General features: G+C 35.6%; 1 protein-coding gene across 1 annotated transcript in view; it reads left to right on the top strand.

Moving 5' to 3' along the window:
• The window catches only part of LOC132558588 (uncharacterized), a 67,628-nt gene extending 49,274 nt beyond the window's left edge, over positions 1 to 18,354 (top strand). Inside the window, exons 43-66 of the mRNA XM_060223175.1 lie at positions 1,952 to 2,050; positions 3,552 to 3,659; positions 4,165 to 4,344; positions 4,874 to 5,799; positions 6,209 to 6,335; positions 6,874 to 7,090; positions 7,310 to 7,505; positions 7,690 to 7,769; positions 8,326 to 8,590; positions 9,020 to 9,040; positions 11,061 to 11,239; positions 11,434 to 11,614; positions 12,070 to 12,243; positions 12,406 to 12,528; positions 13,040 to 13,194; positions 13,421 to 13,578; positions 13,868 to 14,004; positions 14,402 to 14,559; positions 15,259 to 15,465; positions 15,632 to 15,695; positions 15,992 to 16,160; positions 16,507 to 16,608; positions 17,109 to 17,264; positions 17,519 to 18,354. Of these exons, the coding sequence (XP_060079158.1) occupies positions 1,952 to 2,050; positions 3,552 to 3,659; positions 4,165 to 4,344; positions 4,874 to 5,799; positions 6,209 to 6,335; positions 6,874 to 7,090; positions 7,310 to 7,505; positions 7,690 to 7,769; positions 8,326 to 8,590; positions 9,020 to 9,040; positions 11,061 to 11,239; positions 11,434 to 11,614; positions 12,070 to 12,243; positions 12,406 to 12,528; positions 13,040 to 13,194; positions 13,421 to 13,578; positions 13,868 to 14,004; positions 14,402 to 14,559; positions 15,259 to 15,465; positions 15,632 to 15,695; positions 15,992 to 16,160; positions 16,507 to 16,608; positions 17,109 to 17,264; positions 17,519 to 17,838 (4,502 nt within the window). The 3' untranslated portion in view covers positions 17,839 to 18,354. The remainder of the gene's footprint in view (positions 1 to 1,951; positions 2,051 to 3,551; positions 3,660 to 4,164; positions 4,345 to 4,873; positions 5,800 to 6,208; positions 6,336 to 6,873; positions 7,091 to 7,309; positions 7,506 to 7,689; positions 7,770 to 8,325; positions 8,591 to 9,019; positions 9,041 to 11,060; positions 11,240 to 11,433; positions 11,615 to 12,069; positions 12,244 to 12,405; positions 12,529 to 13,039; positions 13,195 to 13,420; positions 13,579 to 13,867; positions 14,005 to 14,401; positions 14,560 to 15,258; positions 15,466 to 15,631; positions 15,696 to 15,991; positions 16,161 to 16,506; positions 16,609 to 17,108; positions 17,265 to 17,518) is intronic.
• Positions 18,355 to 21,714: the final 3,360 nt, after the last annotated feature.

The raw sequence follows: 21,714 nt of genomic DNA, 5'->3' as shown, positions 1-21,714 counted from the left end.
ATTTCCTTCCCATAGATATTCACTTACAGTCACTCAGTTCCTTCCCATAGAAATCCACTTACAGTCACTCAGTTCCATCCCATAGAAATTCACTTACAGTCACAAATTTCCTTTCCACAGAAATTCACTTACAGTCACTCAGTTCCTTCCCATAGAAATTCACTTACAGTCACTCAGTTCCTTCCCATAGAAATTCACTTACAGTCACAAATTTCCTTTCCACAGAAATTCACTTACAGTCACTCAGTTCCTTCCCATAGAAATTCACTTACAGTCACTCAGTTCCTTCCCACAGAAATTCCATCACTAATTTCCTTTCCATAGAAATTCACTTACAGTCTCTAATTTCCTTCCCATAGAAATTCACTTACAGTCACTAATTTCCTTCCCATAGAAATTCACTTACAGTCTCTAATTTCCTTTCCATAGAAATTCACTTACAGTCACTCAGTTCCTTCCCATAGAAATTCACTTACAGTCACTCAGTTCCTTCCCACAGAAATTCACTTACAGTCACTAATTTCCTTTCCATAGAAATTCACTTACAGTCACTCAGTTCCTTCCCATAGAAATTCACTTACAGTCACAAATTTCCTTCCCATAGAAATTCACTTACAGTCACAAATTTCCTTCCCATAGAAATTCACTTACAGTCACTCAGTTCCTTCCCATAGAAATTCACTTACAGTCACTGATTTCCTTCCCATAGAAATTCAATACCTGTCAATAGGCTCTATGAAATAAAAGCTCAATGCGATGATTCCCCATAAGAATTACCGACAATATTGTTGTCTTCTGCCGATGGTTCTAAAAGACTGACAGGTCTAAATTATAGAATTTCTGTAGATACATCAAATTATTTTTTTTGCATGTATGCATTCTAGTTTGAATTATAACATGCGTTATTGTTGGATGTGATTTATTGTCCTGTAAAGTCTATTCTGCCATAGAGGAGATGTACAGACCATATATTAGGCATAGTATGTTTGATTTAAATATCTCTGATGTGTAAAGGATTTCCAATCCCTTAACGCCCAATAATAGGTGATGTTAGGTTAGAAATTGTGTATAGAGACACATTCATTACACAGATTTATACAGATGGGGCTGGAAAAATGGAATAAATCTCACTACTGATATACCTTATCTGTTACGGCTATACACTTATACACAATAAGATATGAAACAAGTCTAACACATGTTTCAAAGCTTTCTCATAATGCTGAAGATTTTCAATATACTGTTAAGACTAGGATTGGTTTGGAAACTGAGCTCTTTGTCATCAAGGTAAGGTTTAAGTTCGAGACTTCTGTATTGATAAATGTTATCCTTGTAACTGAACAAGGATATCAAGAACTTTAGGCTCAAATCTTGACAGTGTGTTTATGAATAGGATTTGGTTCATGTATCTACCTTTCATAAATTCACTCCTAAAAACTAACTTATTCTCAAAGAACTTACGGTTTGATTTATAACCTCGAGTTGGTTGAAATTGAATTCAGGAATTTTATTTTGATTTCTTTAATAAGTCTTCCTGTTTTTACTGAAGAATTCATGTTATTTCCTATAAAAAGTGAAAATTTGATACAATATTGTGTTGGTGTTGAAGGCAATGGAAGCCTGGCTCTTCATTGCTTACAAGCTTTCCTCAAATGAAGTGATGTTTGGACATTGGTTAAGGCAATGGAAGCCTGGATCTTCATTGCTTACAAGCTTTCCTCAAATGAAGTGATGTTTGGACATTGGTGAAGGCAATGGAAGCCTGGATCTTCATTGCTTACAAGCTTTCCTCAAATGAAGTGATGTTTGGACATTGGTGAAGGCAATGGAAGCCTGGATCTTCATTGCTTACAAGCTTTCCTCAAACCTTGATTTGGACCAATTTTGTTATATCAGAATCATTATTATGATATTGTTGTATATAGTGACAATCTTCTCTGTTTTTTGACAGACGATACAAGATTCCATTTTGTGCGCCCAGAAAGTTTCCGAGTCCGATGGTGGCCCGGAGAGGAACCTGTTGACAACATTGTTTCTGATGAAACTACAGGTAACAAAAATTCATTCGTTGCAGAAAATAAGTGTTTGCTATCACCAATAGCATGTAGTTATCAGTTTCAGTAAAAGTTTAAGTGGGACTGCAATTTCAAAAAAAAAATTCAGATGTGTTATTTCAAAGATGCCAAATTACTCAATTTCGATGTGTCTGATGTGTTAAACACAGATACCTGTGCAATCCAACATCTGGTGGAATCCAACAAAATATTGTCAGAATACAGAGGTTTTTAGTTGTGATATTTTATAAGAAACAAAATAATGGTGTTAGTTCTATATCAGAATCAGAAAACTGTAGATGTGACAGAGTCAGAGTACTGTAGATGTGACAGAGTACTGTAGACATGGCAGAGACAGAGTACTGTAGATGTGACAGAGTACTGTAGATGTGACAGAGACAGAGTACTGTAGATGTGACAGAGTTCTGTAGATGTGACAGAGACAGAGTACTGTAGATGTGACAGAGTACTGTAGATGTGACAGAGTCAGAGTACTGTAGATGTGACAGAATCAGGGTACTGTAGATGTGACAGAGTACTGTAGACATGACAGAGACAGAGTACTGTAGATGTGACAGAGTCAGAGTACTGTAGATGTGACAGAGTGCTGTAGATGTGACAGAGTCAGAGTACTGTAGATGTGACAGAGTCAGAGTACTGTAGATGTGACAGAGACAGAGTACTGTAGATGTGACAGAGTCAGAGTACTGTAGATGTGACAGAGTCAGAGTACTGTAGATGTGACAGAGTCAGAGTACTGTAGATGTGACAGAGTCAGAGTACTGTAGATGTGACAGAGTCAGAGTACTGTAGATGTGACAGAGTCAGAGTACTGTAGATGTGACAGAGTACTGTAGATGTGACAGAGTCAGAGTACTGTAGATGTGACAGAGTCAGAGTACTGTAGATGTGACAGAGTCAGATTACTGTAGATGTGACAGAGTACTGTAGATGTGACAGAGACCTGCAGAAATGACAGAGACCTGCAGAAATGACAGAGCACTGTAGATGTGACAGAGTACTGTAGATGTGACAGAGCCAGATTACTGTAGATGTGACAGAGTCAGAGTACTGTAGATGTGACAGAATCAGAGTGATGTAGAAGTAACAGTTAGAATACTCTAAATGTGACTGAACGCTCACGACTCAGATTGGAAATGTTTCACAGTAGTTGTCAATTTATCTTTTATAGTACCTTAGTATTTCATTCAAAACTTGAAAAATATTCAGTGTCTGCAAATATTGATTCCACAAGTTAACTCACTTTCCATGTTTGTTTTTTGATAAGAAGGCATCAAATTTGTGGATTTTCTTGTAAGAAAATTGGCTCTACTAATAAAAATTCATTTTTTGGGTTTTTTGGGTTGGTTTTTTTTTCGTCTTAAATGAAAAGAATTTTGTTCTGACAGTAACAATTGCAGCAGAGACTTGCTTCAATCTGAAACTGTACAGTAAGTGATATATAAGAGAATGATGATGAATTGTTTATACCTTCAGAAAACCGGCTACTGATCTCTGGACTGCGGTCAGACACCACCTACACTGTTGTGGTGGATGCGGTCAAGACAGAGATCATGAAGAATGAGGCAACCGAAGAAGACCAAGGTAGTTTGACTTTTTATCTGTTTTACAATACTTAATGTAAGGTCCTGAAAACAATAAAAAAAACTTCATCTAACAATATACCTTCAAACTTGTTTTAAAGGCCACTTTTATACCGAAGCCACCTGTATATAAAGGCCACTTTTCTCTGCTCCCTTTGGTGGCCTTTATAGACAAGTTTGACTTAATGTTGTTGGTAGCAAATAAATTGATAGATCATCTGCATAATCTTAATTCTAATATAAACATATCTTTTTACACTTTATCAGAATTTGTCCACAGATTCTGAAATACCTATTATTGCTGGTTGTAAAGTAGATCTTTAATGTTTGCTTAATATTCTGATAACAATAAGTCAGTTCAGGTAAGATAGAAATACAAACAGTACAAATAAAAAAACAGCATATTCATGTTTTTGATAATTTATTAAAATTTTTCAAAATAACTTCAAATTCTTATAGATATATATTTTTTAGTGCTTTAATTAAGCAAAAATTGTTTTCTTCAGCGGATGTTCCGGAGGAGGAGACTAAAAACACCTTCACCTTGACTGCGACATCTGATTACCTGACCTTGAAGACAGCTAAACCACCCAGTAAACCATCTCACTTAGGTGTCAGTGCTAACACCTGTAACAGTCTGAGAGTAGCCTGGAACCCACCCAGAGAACATGGTGCCAGTGTTATCGGTAGGCTATACAACTTATTCTGTTTATTTTTGGTATATCTAAGTGTCATTCAATCTACATATAGAAACAAAGGGTTTGTGTTAATGACTGTTAAATAATTTATCATTAAATTTAAGAAATATATATATTTTTTGAAAAAAATGTATTGAATGAAATGCCAAGGTTTATCTTACCTGTTAATGTAAAATGTATTATCTTATATACTTAACCTGAGTCAGGACTGTTGGTAGAACATGAGACCAATTCTATCTCAGGTGAAGATCTGAGATGTGTGGTTCCATCCTTAACCATGGTGGACTGCCATGATTTCATCTTAGGGCAAAACACTGTACCCTAATCACTATGGATAGAATGTGACAGTCCTTTTGCACAATGTTCAGTGAGGTAGCCAAACACTTTGACAAGGAGACCCTGCCTTGAAATGGCCCTGGCTAGTCCAAAAACTTTCTTTACGTAAAAAGTATCCATAGTTTAAATCTGGAAACACTGGTGTGATGTTCTTTTAATTTGAAATGTGTTATATTTGTAGGTGTTCGTATTGATGCTGTCTCCATGGCCAAGAATGAGCCTCACCATATTAGCTATGATGCTCTGCCCGATGCTGTTTCTATAGATATTGAAGGCCTCAAAGAAAAAACAGAATACCTTATACGTGTTACCGCTGTAACAGATGAATACTTTGACCGTCTTCCTGAAAAACACAAGTTCAAAAAGGCAAAGGTTTTGCCACGCGATGTTATGGTGCCACCCATGGAATCACCATGGTTACCTAGCAACTACATTATAGAGAGGACGGCTGGCACAGAACCTCCAGCAAATCTCAAGGTCACCAAAGCTACAACGACCTCCATGACATTGTCATGGATATCTCCCATAGTTTACGGCTCAAACCAACTCAAAAACATTATCGTGAGATGGACAGATGTGAAAAATGCTAAGAAGGGTGTCGATGAGGTCCAAATGTCCAGTTATAAGACTTTGGATCCAAGAGACACCCAAACCAACATTATTGATCTTGTACCAGGCACTCAGTACAAGGTTGTAGTGGAGGCTGTGGTAAGTGTAAAGACATCTCTGGTGGATACCAACGACAAGGACACTGAAAAATACCGTCGGATAGCCCATGTGATGTCCAAGGCCCTGTACTGTAGGTCACGTGCCCCTACTGAAGCTCCCTCTCTTTATATCACTGAGTTTACGCAGGACACAGCCCAGCTTTACTGGGAGAAGCCACGCCTTGTGTCGGCCATTGGTCGTGAGGAGGACGGCAAGCCGAAGTACATTCGACGTTACTTGGAAGGGTACAAGCTGGAGATCAATGGAGCAACTCACTGTTGTCTTGGTCCCACCAGACAGAGCTGCTCTCTGAAAAAGTGTCGACCAGGAAAGGAGTACACTGTCCGACTTTTGGCCTTGACCTGTACAGACGAAGGCAAGAAAGAGAGAAAGAAAAAGGTATCATCACAATGATAGATATATATAACCCGTGATTGTAGAATTGAGTCTGCTTAAACTAACGGCCACCAATTTAGTGGAAGTTAAGTTAAACAGTAAAGCTTGTTTCATCGTAAATGACAATTCTGAAATACTTCACTATTGGATTTTTGTGACGATGACTACAGGGGGTCGGAGAATAGATAGAGACCTGCACTATATTGGTTGTCATATTAGGAATATCTAATTTTAGTAATATTTTTACTATTACCTTTCTCTATAAAAATTTGCCAGTACAATATTCACTATACAATCTTAAGGGGAAAATAGTAGAAAAATAGACACTGGCTGTAAAAACCTGTATGGTAAATTATATGTCACACAACTGACACAGTCAAAGATAACTAATTTACTAATTGCTTTTTTACAGTATAAGGGATTCTATGCCCAGCAAAACAAGGAGGAGCTTGATTACTCAACACTGCTTAACGATGAGGATAATCTTGACCCTTCACCTTCTGATGATGTGGAAATGATACTTCCAAGGATACAACCAGGTAAATTTCACAAGTTTAGAAAATAAATCTAATTGCTAGATATTTCTCGCAAGGCTGATAAATGGAACAGTCACATAAATCTCACAATGTTGTTAAATCTAACTGAAATTTAAATCTCACAGCCAGAAAACTTTAAAAAAAAAAGTGTTAAATGAGTCAAAGTACATGGATAGGTATTAAAGTGTTGTTACTGTAGAAAATGAAAAAATGTCAAGTATTTAAATCTCGAACAGCCAAGTTAAACTCACAAGGCTGATAAATCTAACAGCCAGGTAAAACTTACAAGCCTGGTAACTCTTAACAGCAAGGTAACTCTCACGAGGCTGGTAAATTTAATTGCCAAGTCAATCTCATCCTGATGATGAAAAACTATGAGGATTAATCAGAATTTCTGTAATTTGGGAATGTAATTTATTAGATGTCCTATATTAGATAGCACAATAATTATATTTTTAGTTGTAAGCAACTTTCCAAAATCTTATGATATTTACACAGATAGATGTTTCCTCAAAATTGATTTTGTAATACAATGTTCCAGGTTACATAGCTTCTGTCAAGGCAACATTCAGGCATGTGGAAGACACAGAAATAAACATGTTTGGGGAGATCCGTGTTGAGTGGACTATCCAAGGGGAGGCTACTTTGATCAAAGACTTTAACATTCATTATATGATTGAGGATGAGGATACTGTGCGACAGGTGCGAGGTGCCAGTGCCAGCGCCCGTCTGCTGTCAATACCTGTGGAAAGGCTCAAGTAAGTCACTAATGTTTTCATTGTTGTGCAGCAAAACCTACTTCAGGGATCGTTTTCCAGGAAAAAAAATTCAAGTCAAATTTAGTTAAATGCGAAAATATTTCAGTTTGATTGAAAATGTTTCATATGCCTTTGGATTTGAAATTTTTGAAAAAATTCTTTTTGGATAATACTTTTTTTAAAATTTTGAGTACATGAGAGTATGATGTGTTTCTCCAGGTCTGTGTACCAGATCACTGTTGAGCCAAACTACTACACAGAGACACTCCCCCACAAAGCCCAGAGTGTACAGATAGTGATTCCAGGTCCACCAGATGCCCCAGAGATCTTCCTCAAATCTGTCACCCCTGAGGAGTTTGTCATTGAATGGGGTGAACCCAAGCTTTGGGGTGGAGTCAAAGTCCGTGGATACCAGGTATTAAAGCGTTGGTTAAACCAAAAAAAAGTGTCAAATATTTATTTTGATCACTTAAGGCTATATGCTACCTTCCACATTTATGTATATTATACAATGTATTTGGTGATTGATGTGGTGTCTCATTTTAAAAGTTTACATGAAATAATTCAGATTAGATTAATTTGATCAAAATGTGTTCCAGGTGTACATGAATGATAAGCGAGCTGGCAATGAGTTGAGTCCATCTCACAGGAAAGCAGTTATACCATGTAGACCCAACAAGTAAGTGTTTTTTTTTGCTGACTTAGCACTTCAGGTTATTTTTTCTCTGTGTTGTTTTCAAAAAGTTAAAGCACAAGAGATTTTATTTTCATGAAATTCAGGTTGAAAATAGTAAAAATGTGAAACCCATTAAAAATAGTGGAAATATGATACCCATTAAAAATAGTGGAAATATGAAACCCATTAAAAATAATGGAAATATGAAACCAATTAAAAATAATGGAAATATGAAACCCATTAAAATAGTGGAAATATGAAGCCTACAGGAAATAGCGGAAATATTAAACTCATAAAAAACAAGAATATTTGCAATGTGTGGTACTGCATAAAAATATTCTTAAAGACAAAGTTAGAAACTGACTTTATACAGTTTTATTTTACACCGGTAGATTCCATTACAATCAGGTGTTATAACTTGTGTCCATTATGTGTATGTATAATCTACTAAGACTCGTGTCCCAATTTCATCAGCTTTGTAAACCTAATAATACAAAAAGAACAAATTTTGTATAAGGCAGCATATTCTTCATTCAAGTTATCCATACTTTTGTTTCAGGACCTACAAAATCAACCTGGTGGCGCTGAGTTCCAAACCGGAGTACGAGGATTCACTCAAGTCCAATGTCCTCCTGGTCAATACCTCACTTCACTCGCCCCGCCAAGCCCGTGCCCTGGAGGAGTGGCAGACTGATGATACAGATGTACCGGTAAAGGTGGCCCAGATCACAGATACAAGCATACACCTAGACTGGAGTCGTTACCTAGAGGTGGAGGAGGTCGCTGGATACAGGATAGAATGGAGCAGTGTTGCCCAGCCCACAGTGAGTACCACTCTGATACCATCTCATATACAGGTTTCCATTAATTCTAACTTTGTTCACAGAAGTGCATTAATATTTTTTTCATTAATAATTTATGATTTTAATTGCTTTTAGAAGTTCACATTATACTGTTATTAAATTGATTTTTAACAAAGCACTCAACATTTTGAAGTTAACAAGCACATGGCCTATATATAGGTTACAGCTGAAAGGTAAGCTAATAAAGGTGTAATTTTATCATTGATGTCAATGTTAAAAAGAGAGTTCAAAATTTGCATACCAACATCTACAAGGTAAGACAGTGTCTGTGATGCACTCTAGGTTAGACTTTCAGTAATATGCACGATGATATTTTGTGTGAATGAAAATTGAAAAATATATAATAAAAAGCATTCTTTCTGTTTACTTGACTGTTTTCACATTTTACAGAAGAAATCCAAGAGAGGAAAAGTGAAGTATTTTTCTCGATAGTTTATAGAGCAGGAGAACTGTAGTATCTAACATGTTACTGATAGATTTGGGACCTTCTAACCCAGTGCCAACACCTCACCAGCAGGCTGATATAGACACTAGTTACATGTGTCACATCAGGGGGGATACTTGTATGCTCAGGAGATCTGACCTAAAGTATAGAGTAAAGCATGAGACTGGTTTAGTAATTTTACATTTAAACAAACAGAAATGCTTTTATTCATCATTTGGTACTGTAAAAGGTTATACTCCATCTGTCAGTTGGTTTGAGAATATATTAAACTTTGACCTATTGTGGCCTCTTGGGTTGATAAAACATAGAAGCAACACTTTATACAGAGTTACAGCCCTTTGTTAGAATGTATAATTTTTCTAGATACTGACACAGAAGTATAACCATACCATAGTCCCTAACAGCATGATTTAGAATAGATCTTATCTGCATGTTCAGATGAACACAAAGTTATATTATCCTTCAGTACTATCAATATTATACAACAATCTGTACTATATATCATCATATGATTATACCTGATACCTGTCGTGAATGACGTTAACACTGTTTTATTCCAGTTATTATTCTGTTATTTACAACATATTGGTATTTATGACACCAATCTATGTACATAGACATGCCCAACAGTTAAAATATTCATTATCACACCTGTAAATACTTCATTATTGGACATCATTTGGTCATTAACTCACTTTTCCTCAATCACTATGTAAATTATACAGTTTACTGTATATCTATACCTTTATTTTCAGTCCCATTCATACACCATGTCTTTTCTTGGAAGAAGCCATTTTTTCAGTGTAGATGACATTTCCTCTTCAGTGAAAGAATAGATAGCTATAACTGCACCCCACAGAATATACCTCTGCACTCTTGTCTGAAGACCCAACTCTAACTGTTCAATAGCATTAACTTAAATGTCTTCTCTAGTCAGAACTCTAACTTTGTAATATTTACCTGAATTTCTTGACTGCAAACTTTACCCTGATGATATGACGTGTATCTCTACTGCGACCTGCATTCAGTGTGATGACGTACAAGTCTTTAGAACAAATTTCACCTGTTATAGTATTGTATTGTGACATCAGTATCTCCACAAAAATCATTACCCTGTGGTCAAGGAAGGAAGAGAATGGCAATGCTATCAAGCATACCTGCCTTTCACAAACATGGCTGGGTTCTAATTTCCTGATTGGACGAGAAAAGGTATTGGGTCACTTGTCCAATCATCCCAATGGACCTACAACTTGTCTTATGATTTTGAGAATTTGAATTTAAAAACCTTAAGATTAATAAAATGCTGTCTATCTCAGATATTTCTTCAGGACATGGTACATGAAATCTACCTGGTAGTTATGTTCATGACATTTTTTTCTCCAGTTGCTGCAGTTTGAGCCCAATTTCTCTGGAGCAGCAGTAGGCTCATATCAGTTTCTGTATGTGTCTCCCCAGCATTTACCATGAATATCACAGATCCTGTATGTGTCGCCCCAGTATTTACCATGAATATCACAGATCCTGTATGTGTCTCTCCAGTACTTACCATGAATATCACATATCCTGTATGTGTCTCTCCAGTATTTGCCATGAATATCTCAGATCCTGTATGTGTCTCTCCAGTACTTACCATGAATATCACAGATCCTGTATGTGTCTCTCCAGTACTTACCATGAATATCACATATCCTGTATGTGTCTCCCCAGTATTTGCCATGAATATCCCGGATCCTGTATGTGTCTCCCCAGTATTTGCCATGAATATCACATATCCTGTATGTGTCTCTCCAGTACTTACCATGAATATCACATATCCTGTATGTGTCTCTCCAGTATTTACCATGAATATCTCAGATCCTGTATGTGTCTCCCCAGTATTTACCATGAATATCTCAGATACCTGTATGTGTCTCAAGTATTCACCATGAATATAACAGTTGACTCTCATGTAGCTAAATACTGATAATGTGTTTTCTCTGTTTACAGCAAAGGTCACTGAACTTGGAGAGAGACAATAACAGTTGTATAATCAACAACTGCCTTCCTGGTACCACTCACTTTGTCCGCCTTATTGTCCTGGATGAACAGGGTAAAGAGCTTGAACGGTCGAGACAGCTGACTATACAGACATCTGCTCCTCCAGAGGCTCCCATTATGACAGTCAGGTATGGACAAGGATGATTCCAAAATGTTTTCATTTCTCTCACTCTCAAAACCATAAGTAAGAAAGTGACGTAGCGAAATAAGATGTATTTTGTATTTCATCAAACAGCAATATTTTGTTTGATTTTACACCAATTACATACTGACAATGTAGATAAACAAATTGGTTGACAATAGATATTAATTTATTTCTCAGGGCATGTAACTTCCGTTACATTTCCGTCCAATGGGAGAAGCCTACAACATATGGTGATGCTTTAGTAACAGGCTACAAGGTGTTTGTCAATGGCATCATTGTACATACACTCAACGCAGACCAAACTAGCTATACCTACACCGAGGGCAAGTGGTGTCACGAGTATACATTCCAGGTCCAGGTATGTCCTTTAACTGTTAAAGAAAAACAAGCTCCACCTGTTACTGAAATATAGATGGCATACATACCTTTATATTTTCATTTAGAATAAAAATAATATTGATGCAGAAATCTTGACGTTGCCATCTTTCTGTTTCTTTGAGTAACAAATATTGGTACCACCCTAGACATGGTACCTTGATACATAGTCTACTTTTATATCTGCCGGTTGATTAGATTTCATATACTTTCTATCTCAGATCTGGATCCTGACCTCTATATCTATGGATCATTTTGTAGATTAATTCAAATTTTTCTTAACTGTATCTATGTATCTTGTTAATTTCGCAATTCATTATGGTTGTAAATTACAAAGGTGGTGATACTTACACAGGTGGAAGATCCAGGGATTTTGTTACTTGATAAATAGTTTTTTATGTAATTTCCATTTAGTAATCTTGCTTCTTCCTATTGTAGGCTCTGACAGCGATAGAACGCCTAAATAGTAAGGTGTCTGAACCATTGACGATCGTCTGGCCAGGCGCCATGAGTCCACATCTCCACCGACTGCCCACACACAGCAGTTCTGTCATACGTATTGGCTGGGACGACCTCAACATGTCCGACGGGGCCAAAGTCAAACATTTCAGGGTGAGAGTCCTAAGCTTTACTGAGACTAGTGATCTTAACTTAAGATAATTCAGAAATTTATTTGTATGTTAGGTTTTATCTGAATTTTGACTTTTTAAAAAAGATTTTAAGAAAGCTGTGTGCAGTTGAAACAGTAATTAAAGGATTAAATATATATTACAGGGTATATGTACTGAGGAGGCTACAAATAAAGTGGTGTATGACTTCCCAATCCATCCAGAAAGTCGTGAAGTTGAGTTCAACAACCTCAAGAACAGAGTATACACTATTCTCTTGGAAGTACATGTAAGTAAACACATATTTTGGGGAGAAAAGGAGTGGAACAGTTGTTTAGGAAAGTAGTGACATGTTAAACATTGATCTTGTCTTTGGTGGTTACATGCTCCAATTATCAAGCCATCAGTATATTTTTCCTGCAAATATCTTATTCAGAAAAACCCAAAGTTTAATTGTGTTTCCACTTTGGAAAGCATTTAAAATTTCAGATTGCCTTATCATATAAGGGTAGATCAGATGAAATTCAAATCAGGATTATTGTGAATTATGCCCTCTTATCCTATCCCATAATGTCAATCTTACCAATTTTTTTACCATCAGATTCAGTAAATAACGACAAATAAAACACAATGCATCAACTTTTCAATACTTACCATTTACACTGACAGAAAATCACCTGAAGTTGTAAAATTTTTTACCAAAGGCATGAATAAATGTACATACATATACATTTCTGCGTATAGCATATATGTCTATTCCCACCTTTCTGTGTATTATATATATATTTCTATTCGCACAGTTGTATGGAACCAATGATGTGATCCGGTCTGATATACTTAGGGTTCAGCCCGCTCCAGCCCCTGATCCACCCCGGGTCACAGTGACAGTGGTGGGACTGGATGAGAGGAGACAACTGGAGAAAGTCACCTGTGATCTTGTCAACAAGAGAGACAGGTAAGTCAAAGCTGTCTTCATCAAACAAACATCACTTACTTACAACAGATGAGGACTAGGCTTTAGGAAGAGTAATGCATGTATTAAGTCTTAAATTTATAGATATCAACCAGGCTATATTTAGTGAATCTGTTTTATACAAGACACAAACCAAAGTACATGTTAATTATCAACCATTTCTGGTAAAAAATAAAACCATTGTAAAAAAATTGATATATAATTGCAGGCTGATAAGGAAGGTTGGTCACAAGCTGAAGGAGATTGGTGCTCTCTCCCACCCCTTGAGGGCAGAAAAGAACCGTGAAGTGATAGAGGGTGCCCACACTTTGACAAGGGTAGAGGAATATCTCGAGCAGTGTTTCCAAGCCATGGAACACTTCACAGGTATATATCACACATCCCTGAAAAGGGAAATTCATATTTATCATCTACCTTAAAACTGTAATGGTGATATATCTTTAAGGAATCTCTCACTATCTCTCACTATCTCTCACTATTAACATGATTCACTGTTCAAGCACTCGTATGAAATAAACCAGTGATGCCCAATCACCAATAGACTCCAGCACCCCACGATTTCAATTGAAGTGAAACAATCTGTCTGTCATAAAGGATGGATTGAACAAATTGGAAACAAAACCCAGTCCCAATTATGTGGTTGATTATGTTACAGGTCAGCTCACAGCTCACATCAGCTGGCAGTGTCCTCAGTCCAGACCGGACTTCCAAATTGCTGGATACAAGGTCCTTATCGATGGTAAACAATATGGCAGTCCAATGCATGATGGTGTCCGCTCCATCAGGATTAGTGTAAGTATACTGAACAAGGTATAGAGGTGATGTAGGAACAACAGGGGTCAGGAAGGTCAAATGGGGTCAGAGTGAGGTCAGATTGGAAGTTTATACATGTTGCTTCAAATTATGACTTTCTTCTCAGTAACAGGTGTATCATACTACACTGGATATTAAGAATTTTTGTAAAAAGGGAACAATTTTGTTGAAATGGAAATAAATGTTCAATTGATTTTGTTAATTTTTATAGTAATATCAAAAACTGAAAAACATAAAAGAAAACAATGGATTACATTTATCTGCTTATTAAATCAATTTTGTATTAATGATAAATGAATGTTAGCATGGGATAAGGGATTAAAAATTAAGAAATATCTGTCAAAGTTTTAACTTGTGGTTTATGTGCCCCTGACAGTTGCCAGTAGACCAGCCCAAGTACAGACTGAGCATGGTATCGATGACAGAAAAGCCACACGCAACTAGTGAAGAATCCAACTCTATAGAACTGCTGTCAGAAAACTTCCGTCCTTTTGCCTTCTACTGCTACCACAGTATCCATCAGAAAAACATCAGGTAAGTCTACCTACCCAATAAACAAATTGTGTCTTTCTCTGTAAGTGTCTTCATTGGCATCTATATTATAAATCTCCTGTGCCTTCTTAGGTATCTCCCTTACAAAGATAATGTGTCTTCATTGACTCCCACCTTATAAACATCAGATATCTTTCTCTGTATTTCCTTCCTGTATCATCCTCAGATTTCTCCAACAGTATCCAGGATAGAAATCTCATGTGTCTAGTTGAATATCAACAATAAACTCTTCATTTTCACCATAAAAACATCAAATGGACCGTTTGATCCATTACCTGTCAGTCAAAAGTGTATCTATCGTTTAAGAAGGTTTGTCATTTGATGATACATTTGGGAGAATTTTAAAAGCAACATAGTTTCATTTCTCGGTTGATAACTGAGTATAATGATATTAAACTTGCTTTTACCAATATCATACATGCCGGGATAAATCTTCCTGACAATAAACGTGTTAGTAAAGCCAGGGTTTCATACAGGAAAAATATCTTTTGACCTCTTCATACTAGTCTAGTGTTGTAGATTGTTGTCTGTAGAGGGAGATTTTATACTGGGTTTGTGGTAGGAATGTTTCCTGTACAAGATCAAGAGGATATGTATCTGTTGATGTTCATAGTCAGAAGAACTGATGAATGCAACTGTCTGTAAATATCTGTAGACATGTCTTTCTCCTCTTGTTTACAGATGGCCCAGCACTGGATGCTGTAAATATCTAGATTCTATCAATTATGAAAGACAACTTGCCAAGAAATTAGCCAACCAGGGACTCCTGAAGAAGAAGGTTCCCCCACCATCCTGTAGTCTGCTCGACGTGTTTGATGGAGAATACAAACCCTTCATGGGGACACACAACAAACAATTCCCCACTGTTGTTCTGTTCTGGACACCTTGGTAAGTGTGTGTGCCGCATATGTGTATAAATTGACCACTAAAACAGGTATCATAGTATCACGTTTGCATCTACTCTGTATAGAAGATTAGGTATTCGTTACCATTGTGTGTTCATTTGTTGTTACATTCGCCAGGAAAAATATTAATTTCTATCTTTATTTTACAGGTGTTTGTCTTCTCAAAGGATGATGGCCAATTTTGTCAGGTTTGCTCGGGAATTCTCCACGGAGGTGAGTCTGTTTATATTCCCAAAGAAATCATACCTTCCCAATTACCAAGTAATTATACCAGGTACATGGTGTACCATTTACAATCTATATAATAATGAATATAACTTCATGCTTTTTTAAAAATCTATGATACATCTTTAAAAAAAAATTGAAAATCAAATAAAAATGTACCGGTAATAGAATTTTCTCTGTTACATTCTCTAGTCAGGAAACCTACTGAAGGATAGTAATGTTCCATTGCTTACAATGACCTTGACTTTTCATTAAAACTATAAATTGTGACCTTGACCTTTCAGTACAACTACATAGCTGTGACCTGTGGTGTGGACGCTATGGGTGCCACTGAGAGGAAGGCTCTAATCCACCAGATCACCACCAATGGTTACCGTGCCGACAATGTCCTGTGGCATTGTACCAGTCAATGTGCCTCCTCCATTCATGAGGCCACTAGTAACTCCATTGCTGGTCAGTATCCTGTCCAAACTTTTTTTTTTTTTTTTAGATCTGTCATATGGTTTGATATTCAGGATGATGGCACTACAATTTAAAATAATGAATGTCAAATTGTTTCTGCATGTATCACATATCAGAAACAATGGAATTGACAGGCTAAACTCCAAATAAGTGTAGATAAGTGCCAGTTTTTGGACAAAGAAAAGGCATATCTTGGCAAATGGTTTGGTTGATTATGTCCCAAGCAAAATACTTTTAAATGTCTTAATGTCATTTTACAATTAATGTCTTTTGAGATGATTACCAATATTGCAATATTTGTAATATGGCAATTATTAAGTCCATATTCTTTCTCTAGGTCACTCCAGGAAATATGACGAGGGGAACCATAAGTTGGTGGACCTGACAGAGATACTTGGCATTGCTGGTGTGCCAACTCTTCTTTTTGTTCATCCTGAAGGTCAGTTTACTATGCTTAGTCAATGGCTACTGTACAAGTGATAGAGGATTATAAAGTGTTACCATAGAGACTGAAGGATAATACACTGTTACCATAGAGACAAAGAATTATAAAGTGTTACCATAGAGACAAAAGGATAATAAAGTGTTACCATAGAGACAAAAGGATTATAAAGTATTACTGTAGACACAAGAGGATTATAAAGTTTTACCATAGAGAAAAGAATTATAAAGTGTTACCATGGAGACAAGGATAATTAAGTGTTACCATAAAGACAAAAGGATTTTTAATTATTCCCATAGAGACACAAAAGACTGCTGAAGCATATATTAGAAAAATAAAATATTTAGAAATGGAAATAATGAACATATTTTTAATTAGAATTTATTGATTACAAATTGAAATTTGTGTTCATTGATTGAAATTGATTTTGAAAATTTTCTCCTGATAAAATTAACAAATCAAGAGACATTCTTAGTAATGATATAATATGTCAACAGGTTACATTGCATGGCATGGACGCTACAGTGCGTTTGACTATGCTGCTTACTCCGCCTTCATGCGACACACTTTCTGTGAAGTGACAGGAACTGCTTGTTCTGTGTTCAAATGTGACAGCTGTCAAAATGACCTTAACATTGATGATCAGACTATAGGTAAGAGAAAACTGTTGGGTTTTTTTCAGATCTATTGTAAATTTCAACATCATACAATTTTGTATTTGAATGAAACATTACAAAATAGAAATGATACATAAAATTTTAAAAAATCTTTTTCCATCACTTTTTGTTTAAATTATGTCCAATGAGAAGTAAGAACAATTTTTGATAATTCTTTTACACCAAAACGTTTTTTTGTTTGAAAAATACCTACAGTATATTCACTACCGTGATTGATGTTTTGTTTACAGAACAAGTGTTACTGCTGGTACATGATATACCTGTCAAGAATGTCCCCATTCAGCGTATGCCTGAGGAGTTCTTCAGAACAGAAGATTCTTCTAATATCATGGAGAACAGTCCAGAACAGATATTTTTCAAACGCAAGCCGAGTCCAAAGGGCCGCAGCAAGAAGAAACGTTCCTCTCAGATAACAGTCAACAGCCGACCTTACTCAGCCTCCACATACGTGCAGCTTCTTAAAAGTCCTTACATGCAGCAGGTTGTGCCTTCTCCCAAGGTCCTCAATAGAATGCTGAGGCCCAACAGTGCTAGTGGAGCCCGCCAGTAGTTCTCAAATCAAAAACTCTAAAACCTTATGAGATATGATAAATATAGGCAACCTCTCTGTAAGAAAATGTCTCTGTTTTCTTTCAAAAGGAAATTTTGTTTCCGTAAGGAGTCAACTGTACCGAAGATTTTTTATGGACAAATTGTCTCTTAACAGATGGATTCATCCCTGTCATCGCATTTCATCAATGCTTACTCGACAGAATGTTGTAATACACAGTGCCAAGTATACAAAAACCTGTTTTCTTTTACTAGCTGATGTTTATGTTAGGAACACGAGACTACCTACCAGGTACCTGGTACTAATTCTTTGAAGAACCGCTTTCCAGTAACCATAGGATTTCTTTTTAAAGGTTGGTTTTGACCACCAAGTGTTATTGTTAAACTTAACCAACAAATTCCTGAGAGATATTAACACAATCCAACCATTACATATATATTTCTTGTTGTATTTCTGAAAAGAATAAATTCATATCATAAAACATCATCATATTAATACAGTTATATGAAAAAAGGTGATGGGCTTTTGTGTATATTCAGCAAAATAGAACTTAATATATATACATATAAACATACATTGTTTTTGATCTTTTTATTTATAAAGAAGTATTTTGTCTTTTACATGGTAAAAAGTTCAAAAAAAGTGTTCAGTTGTGTTTTTTGATTGGCTCCTTTACATGACAAATGTCTCGGACAAAATGTGGTACTTTGCCAGCAGTAAAAATTGCTGAATTACAAGGAGTCATTTCACTACTGATAATATATATATATTAAAATCTGCTGTTTATTTGACTAATATATTAAAAACAAATTAAAAGAATTATTTTATGAATATGCTACTATCTTTGGTAGTAACACATGAACTGGTCGTAGATATTTTTGTGCCATAGTAGTAATTTTATAAATGTGAAAATTGGCGAGACATAGTAGGTACAGATACATGTGTGATGTTTGTTGTGAGAGGTTGTGGGAGTGTTTCAATGTCACTAGAGTACCTGTCTAGTTAGGAAAATATAACTTGTGTATATTTAATTAGTCCTGTGATTGATATTTAAACAAATGAAAAATTTAGATATGTGAATTTCTGCTGTTGAAAGTGATTTTTTTTAATCAGTCTGTAGTTATGTGAATGTTTCAACTACAGCAAGGTTAACTTATTAACACGTTTTGTTGTTAAGATCATCTTTAGTCATATTATTTCTGATATGCTGGACTTTTACCGTCCATTGTTTATAGTGTACATAAATGTGGCTGTGATATTACTGTTATAATACATCTACTAGTATTTTGTTTGGTTGTTAAAGGAGGGATTTAAAATGAAATAGAAAATAACATGTATACCTGTGATATTTGTATACCTTAGATTTTACTTATGTTGAACTGATTCATGCATGGATATAATACACTTAACATATATATATTGTGTAGATTTATATTAAAAGGCAGGGTACTTTAGAATTTATTTCCAAAAGTTTCAAAAATTTCGATTCTAAAATTGCTTGCAATCAAAAAATTTAACAATGTAGGAACATTGATTTCAAATTTGTTCTATTATGAATAAATTATCAATTTTTAAAAACAACTTTCCATTAAATTTGTGTATTACACTAAAAAAACAAAACGGGTTAATGAATAAACATCAACGTTGCTTATGAATTCAATAAGGAAACACTTGATGAATATTCATTAGCATTATTTTTGCCGACATGATTTTATTCTTCTTCGCTCCATCTTGTTCTTCTGAAGATGCTTTTTCAATGCTTGATTACAATTTGTTTTGTATGAAGTTTATTTGATCTAGACACAAACTTTAAAAAATCATTTGACCTCACAGATTTGAAGATGAAAATAAAGTATTAGGTTGTAATAGCCAAAGGTACACCACATGATATTGCACAACAAGTTGAATCATTACGTTAATTAACATTTTGGTTTTGTTGATAAAACTTATTTGCTAGAGGCATTACTCTAAATAAATACAATTAAGTTTAATTTTAACAAAGAATATGTTTTGAAAATGATGTAAATCCATTCCTATTAACACATTAATTTTCATTTCCGTCCATAAAATATGTGATATTGATGTTGTCTACACTTCTATTTTTACTGTTAGAGAATTCTATCTTTCAAAACCTTATTGTTGTAAGATATGATGTACATATATTCACCATCTGGTTTTTCAATTTTTAATGCTATGAGGATTTATCGCTGTGATATTGTTGTCCTATCCCTCAATAAACCCATGTCTGGCATTAAGCCCATCCCCATCAGCAGAAATATTGAATTCTGTATGATTTGTAATTACTACGTTGAGGTTTAGAAGTTATGTGTTAGTCCCTTGGGTTTATCGCAGGATAAAAACAATGTTTCCATCCTTAATCCTAACAATTTTTAGAATGGTTTCATGGGAAGTTCTCTCGTTTTACTGTTTCTAATGTGTCAAAAGACAGCTTTATGTGCGAGTGTATGGAGATTCTATATAAACAGATGGGGAATATGTATCATTTGTCTTGTGTTTTATAAAGAGCTTCGTAATCAAATAGAGTAGAAAGTAAGATTATAATGTATTTGAATTTTTTCATGCTTTTTTTCGCATTAAAATGTCTAGAAAAGTAAACTGTTGTCAGAATTGTTTGTAAATCATGTGGTTTAAATACAGTTGAAGCATGTTGTCTCGAAATTCAAGGGAGCTGGAAAACTGTTTAGACTTTTCCGAATTTCAACTTAAACAAAGTGTCAAAATATGGTTGACAATATCAGTTTCCTGATGTTGATAACAGATGAATGAAGTATGGACTACGACAACATGGTACTCCGTGGTACAGTGTGCCATTGAATCACCAAGATACTAAACTTCACATATTATTATCTGGTAAACCATTTCTGAATTTGAAACTTTGATTATATATCAAGAGGCCCAAAACTGACCTCAGAGTCCGGATAATCTAGCATAATGTATCACCTTTTGCTGCTTGTGAACTTGAGCAATACAAGCCTATATCTACTCCTAAAGAGTCAACAGAGACAAAAATCCAGCATCATCATCATAATCTTCATCATCTTCTAGAATCACTAAGAAATCTCAGAATATTTCCATCTAAAATACAAATGGAGGAGAAATACATTTTGTATTATCTAAGCCTGACTCTGAAGGCCAACAGGGGAAATTAGGCAGTGATAAAAAGACCCGCTTCACAATCAACATCACTGGGACAAGAAGTGGCAATGAAGCTGGTATGACCTTTACAGCCATGAGGGTGGGATCCTATAGGGAAATAGGACATTTTGCCTTAAAATTCTATTTCAATAAAAATACTGGGTATATTGAAACATGATATGAAATTCAGGGCCATCAGATTGGGGAAAATAGGATTAATTGAACATTTTGCTTTAAAATTTACTTTCTACTGAAGAGAACCAAACATCTACATTTGGTCTGAAACACCACTGGAATGAGATAAACTTATTTTGTATAAATGAAGTTAGTATGACTTCCAGAACACAGATCAGAAGAGGAAATTTCCTGATGCACATTTTAAGCAACATAAAGCACTAGAGCATTTGTTGGCCAACATATCTACTTTAATATCTTGTAACAGAGGTCATAATTTATTTCAATGCCTTTGCTAGGATTCGGACCCGGTACGCCTGGCTTACTAGTCTGATGCTCAACTGAATGAACTCGAGAGAAGATCTCTTTAGCAGGATTGGTTGAGCATCAGACTAGTATATGTTGACCAAGAATTGCTTTATTTATTGTTTGATGTTGCTGATACATATTTTCAGTATCTATACTTTTCATTGCCATGTCATCTTTAATGCCAGATGACCATTTCAGCATGTGGACCTTAAGTTGGAAATTCTGAATAAAACTTGG

The sequence above is a fragment of the Ylistrum balloti genome, unplaced genomic scaffold (genome assembly GCF_031769215.1).
Source record: "Ylistrum balloti isolate Yb309-2 unplaced genomic scaffold, AGI_CSIRO_Ybal_v1 Utg370800, whole genome shotgun sequence".
In the NCBI taxonomy this organism is placed as follows: domain Eukaryota; kingdom Metazoa; phylum Mollusca; class Bivalvia; order Pectinida; family Pectinidae; genus Ylistrum; species Ylistrum balloti.
Note: the sequence above shows the minus strand (reverse complement) of the source record. Positions and strands in the feature narration are given on the sequence as shown.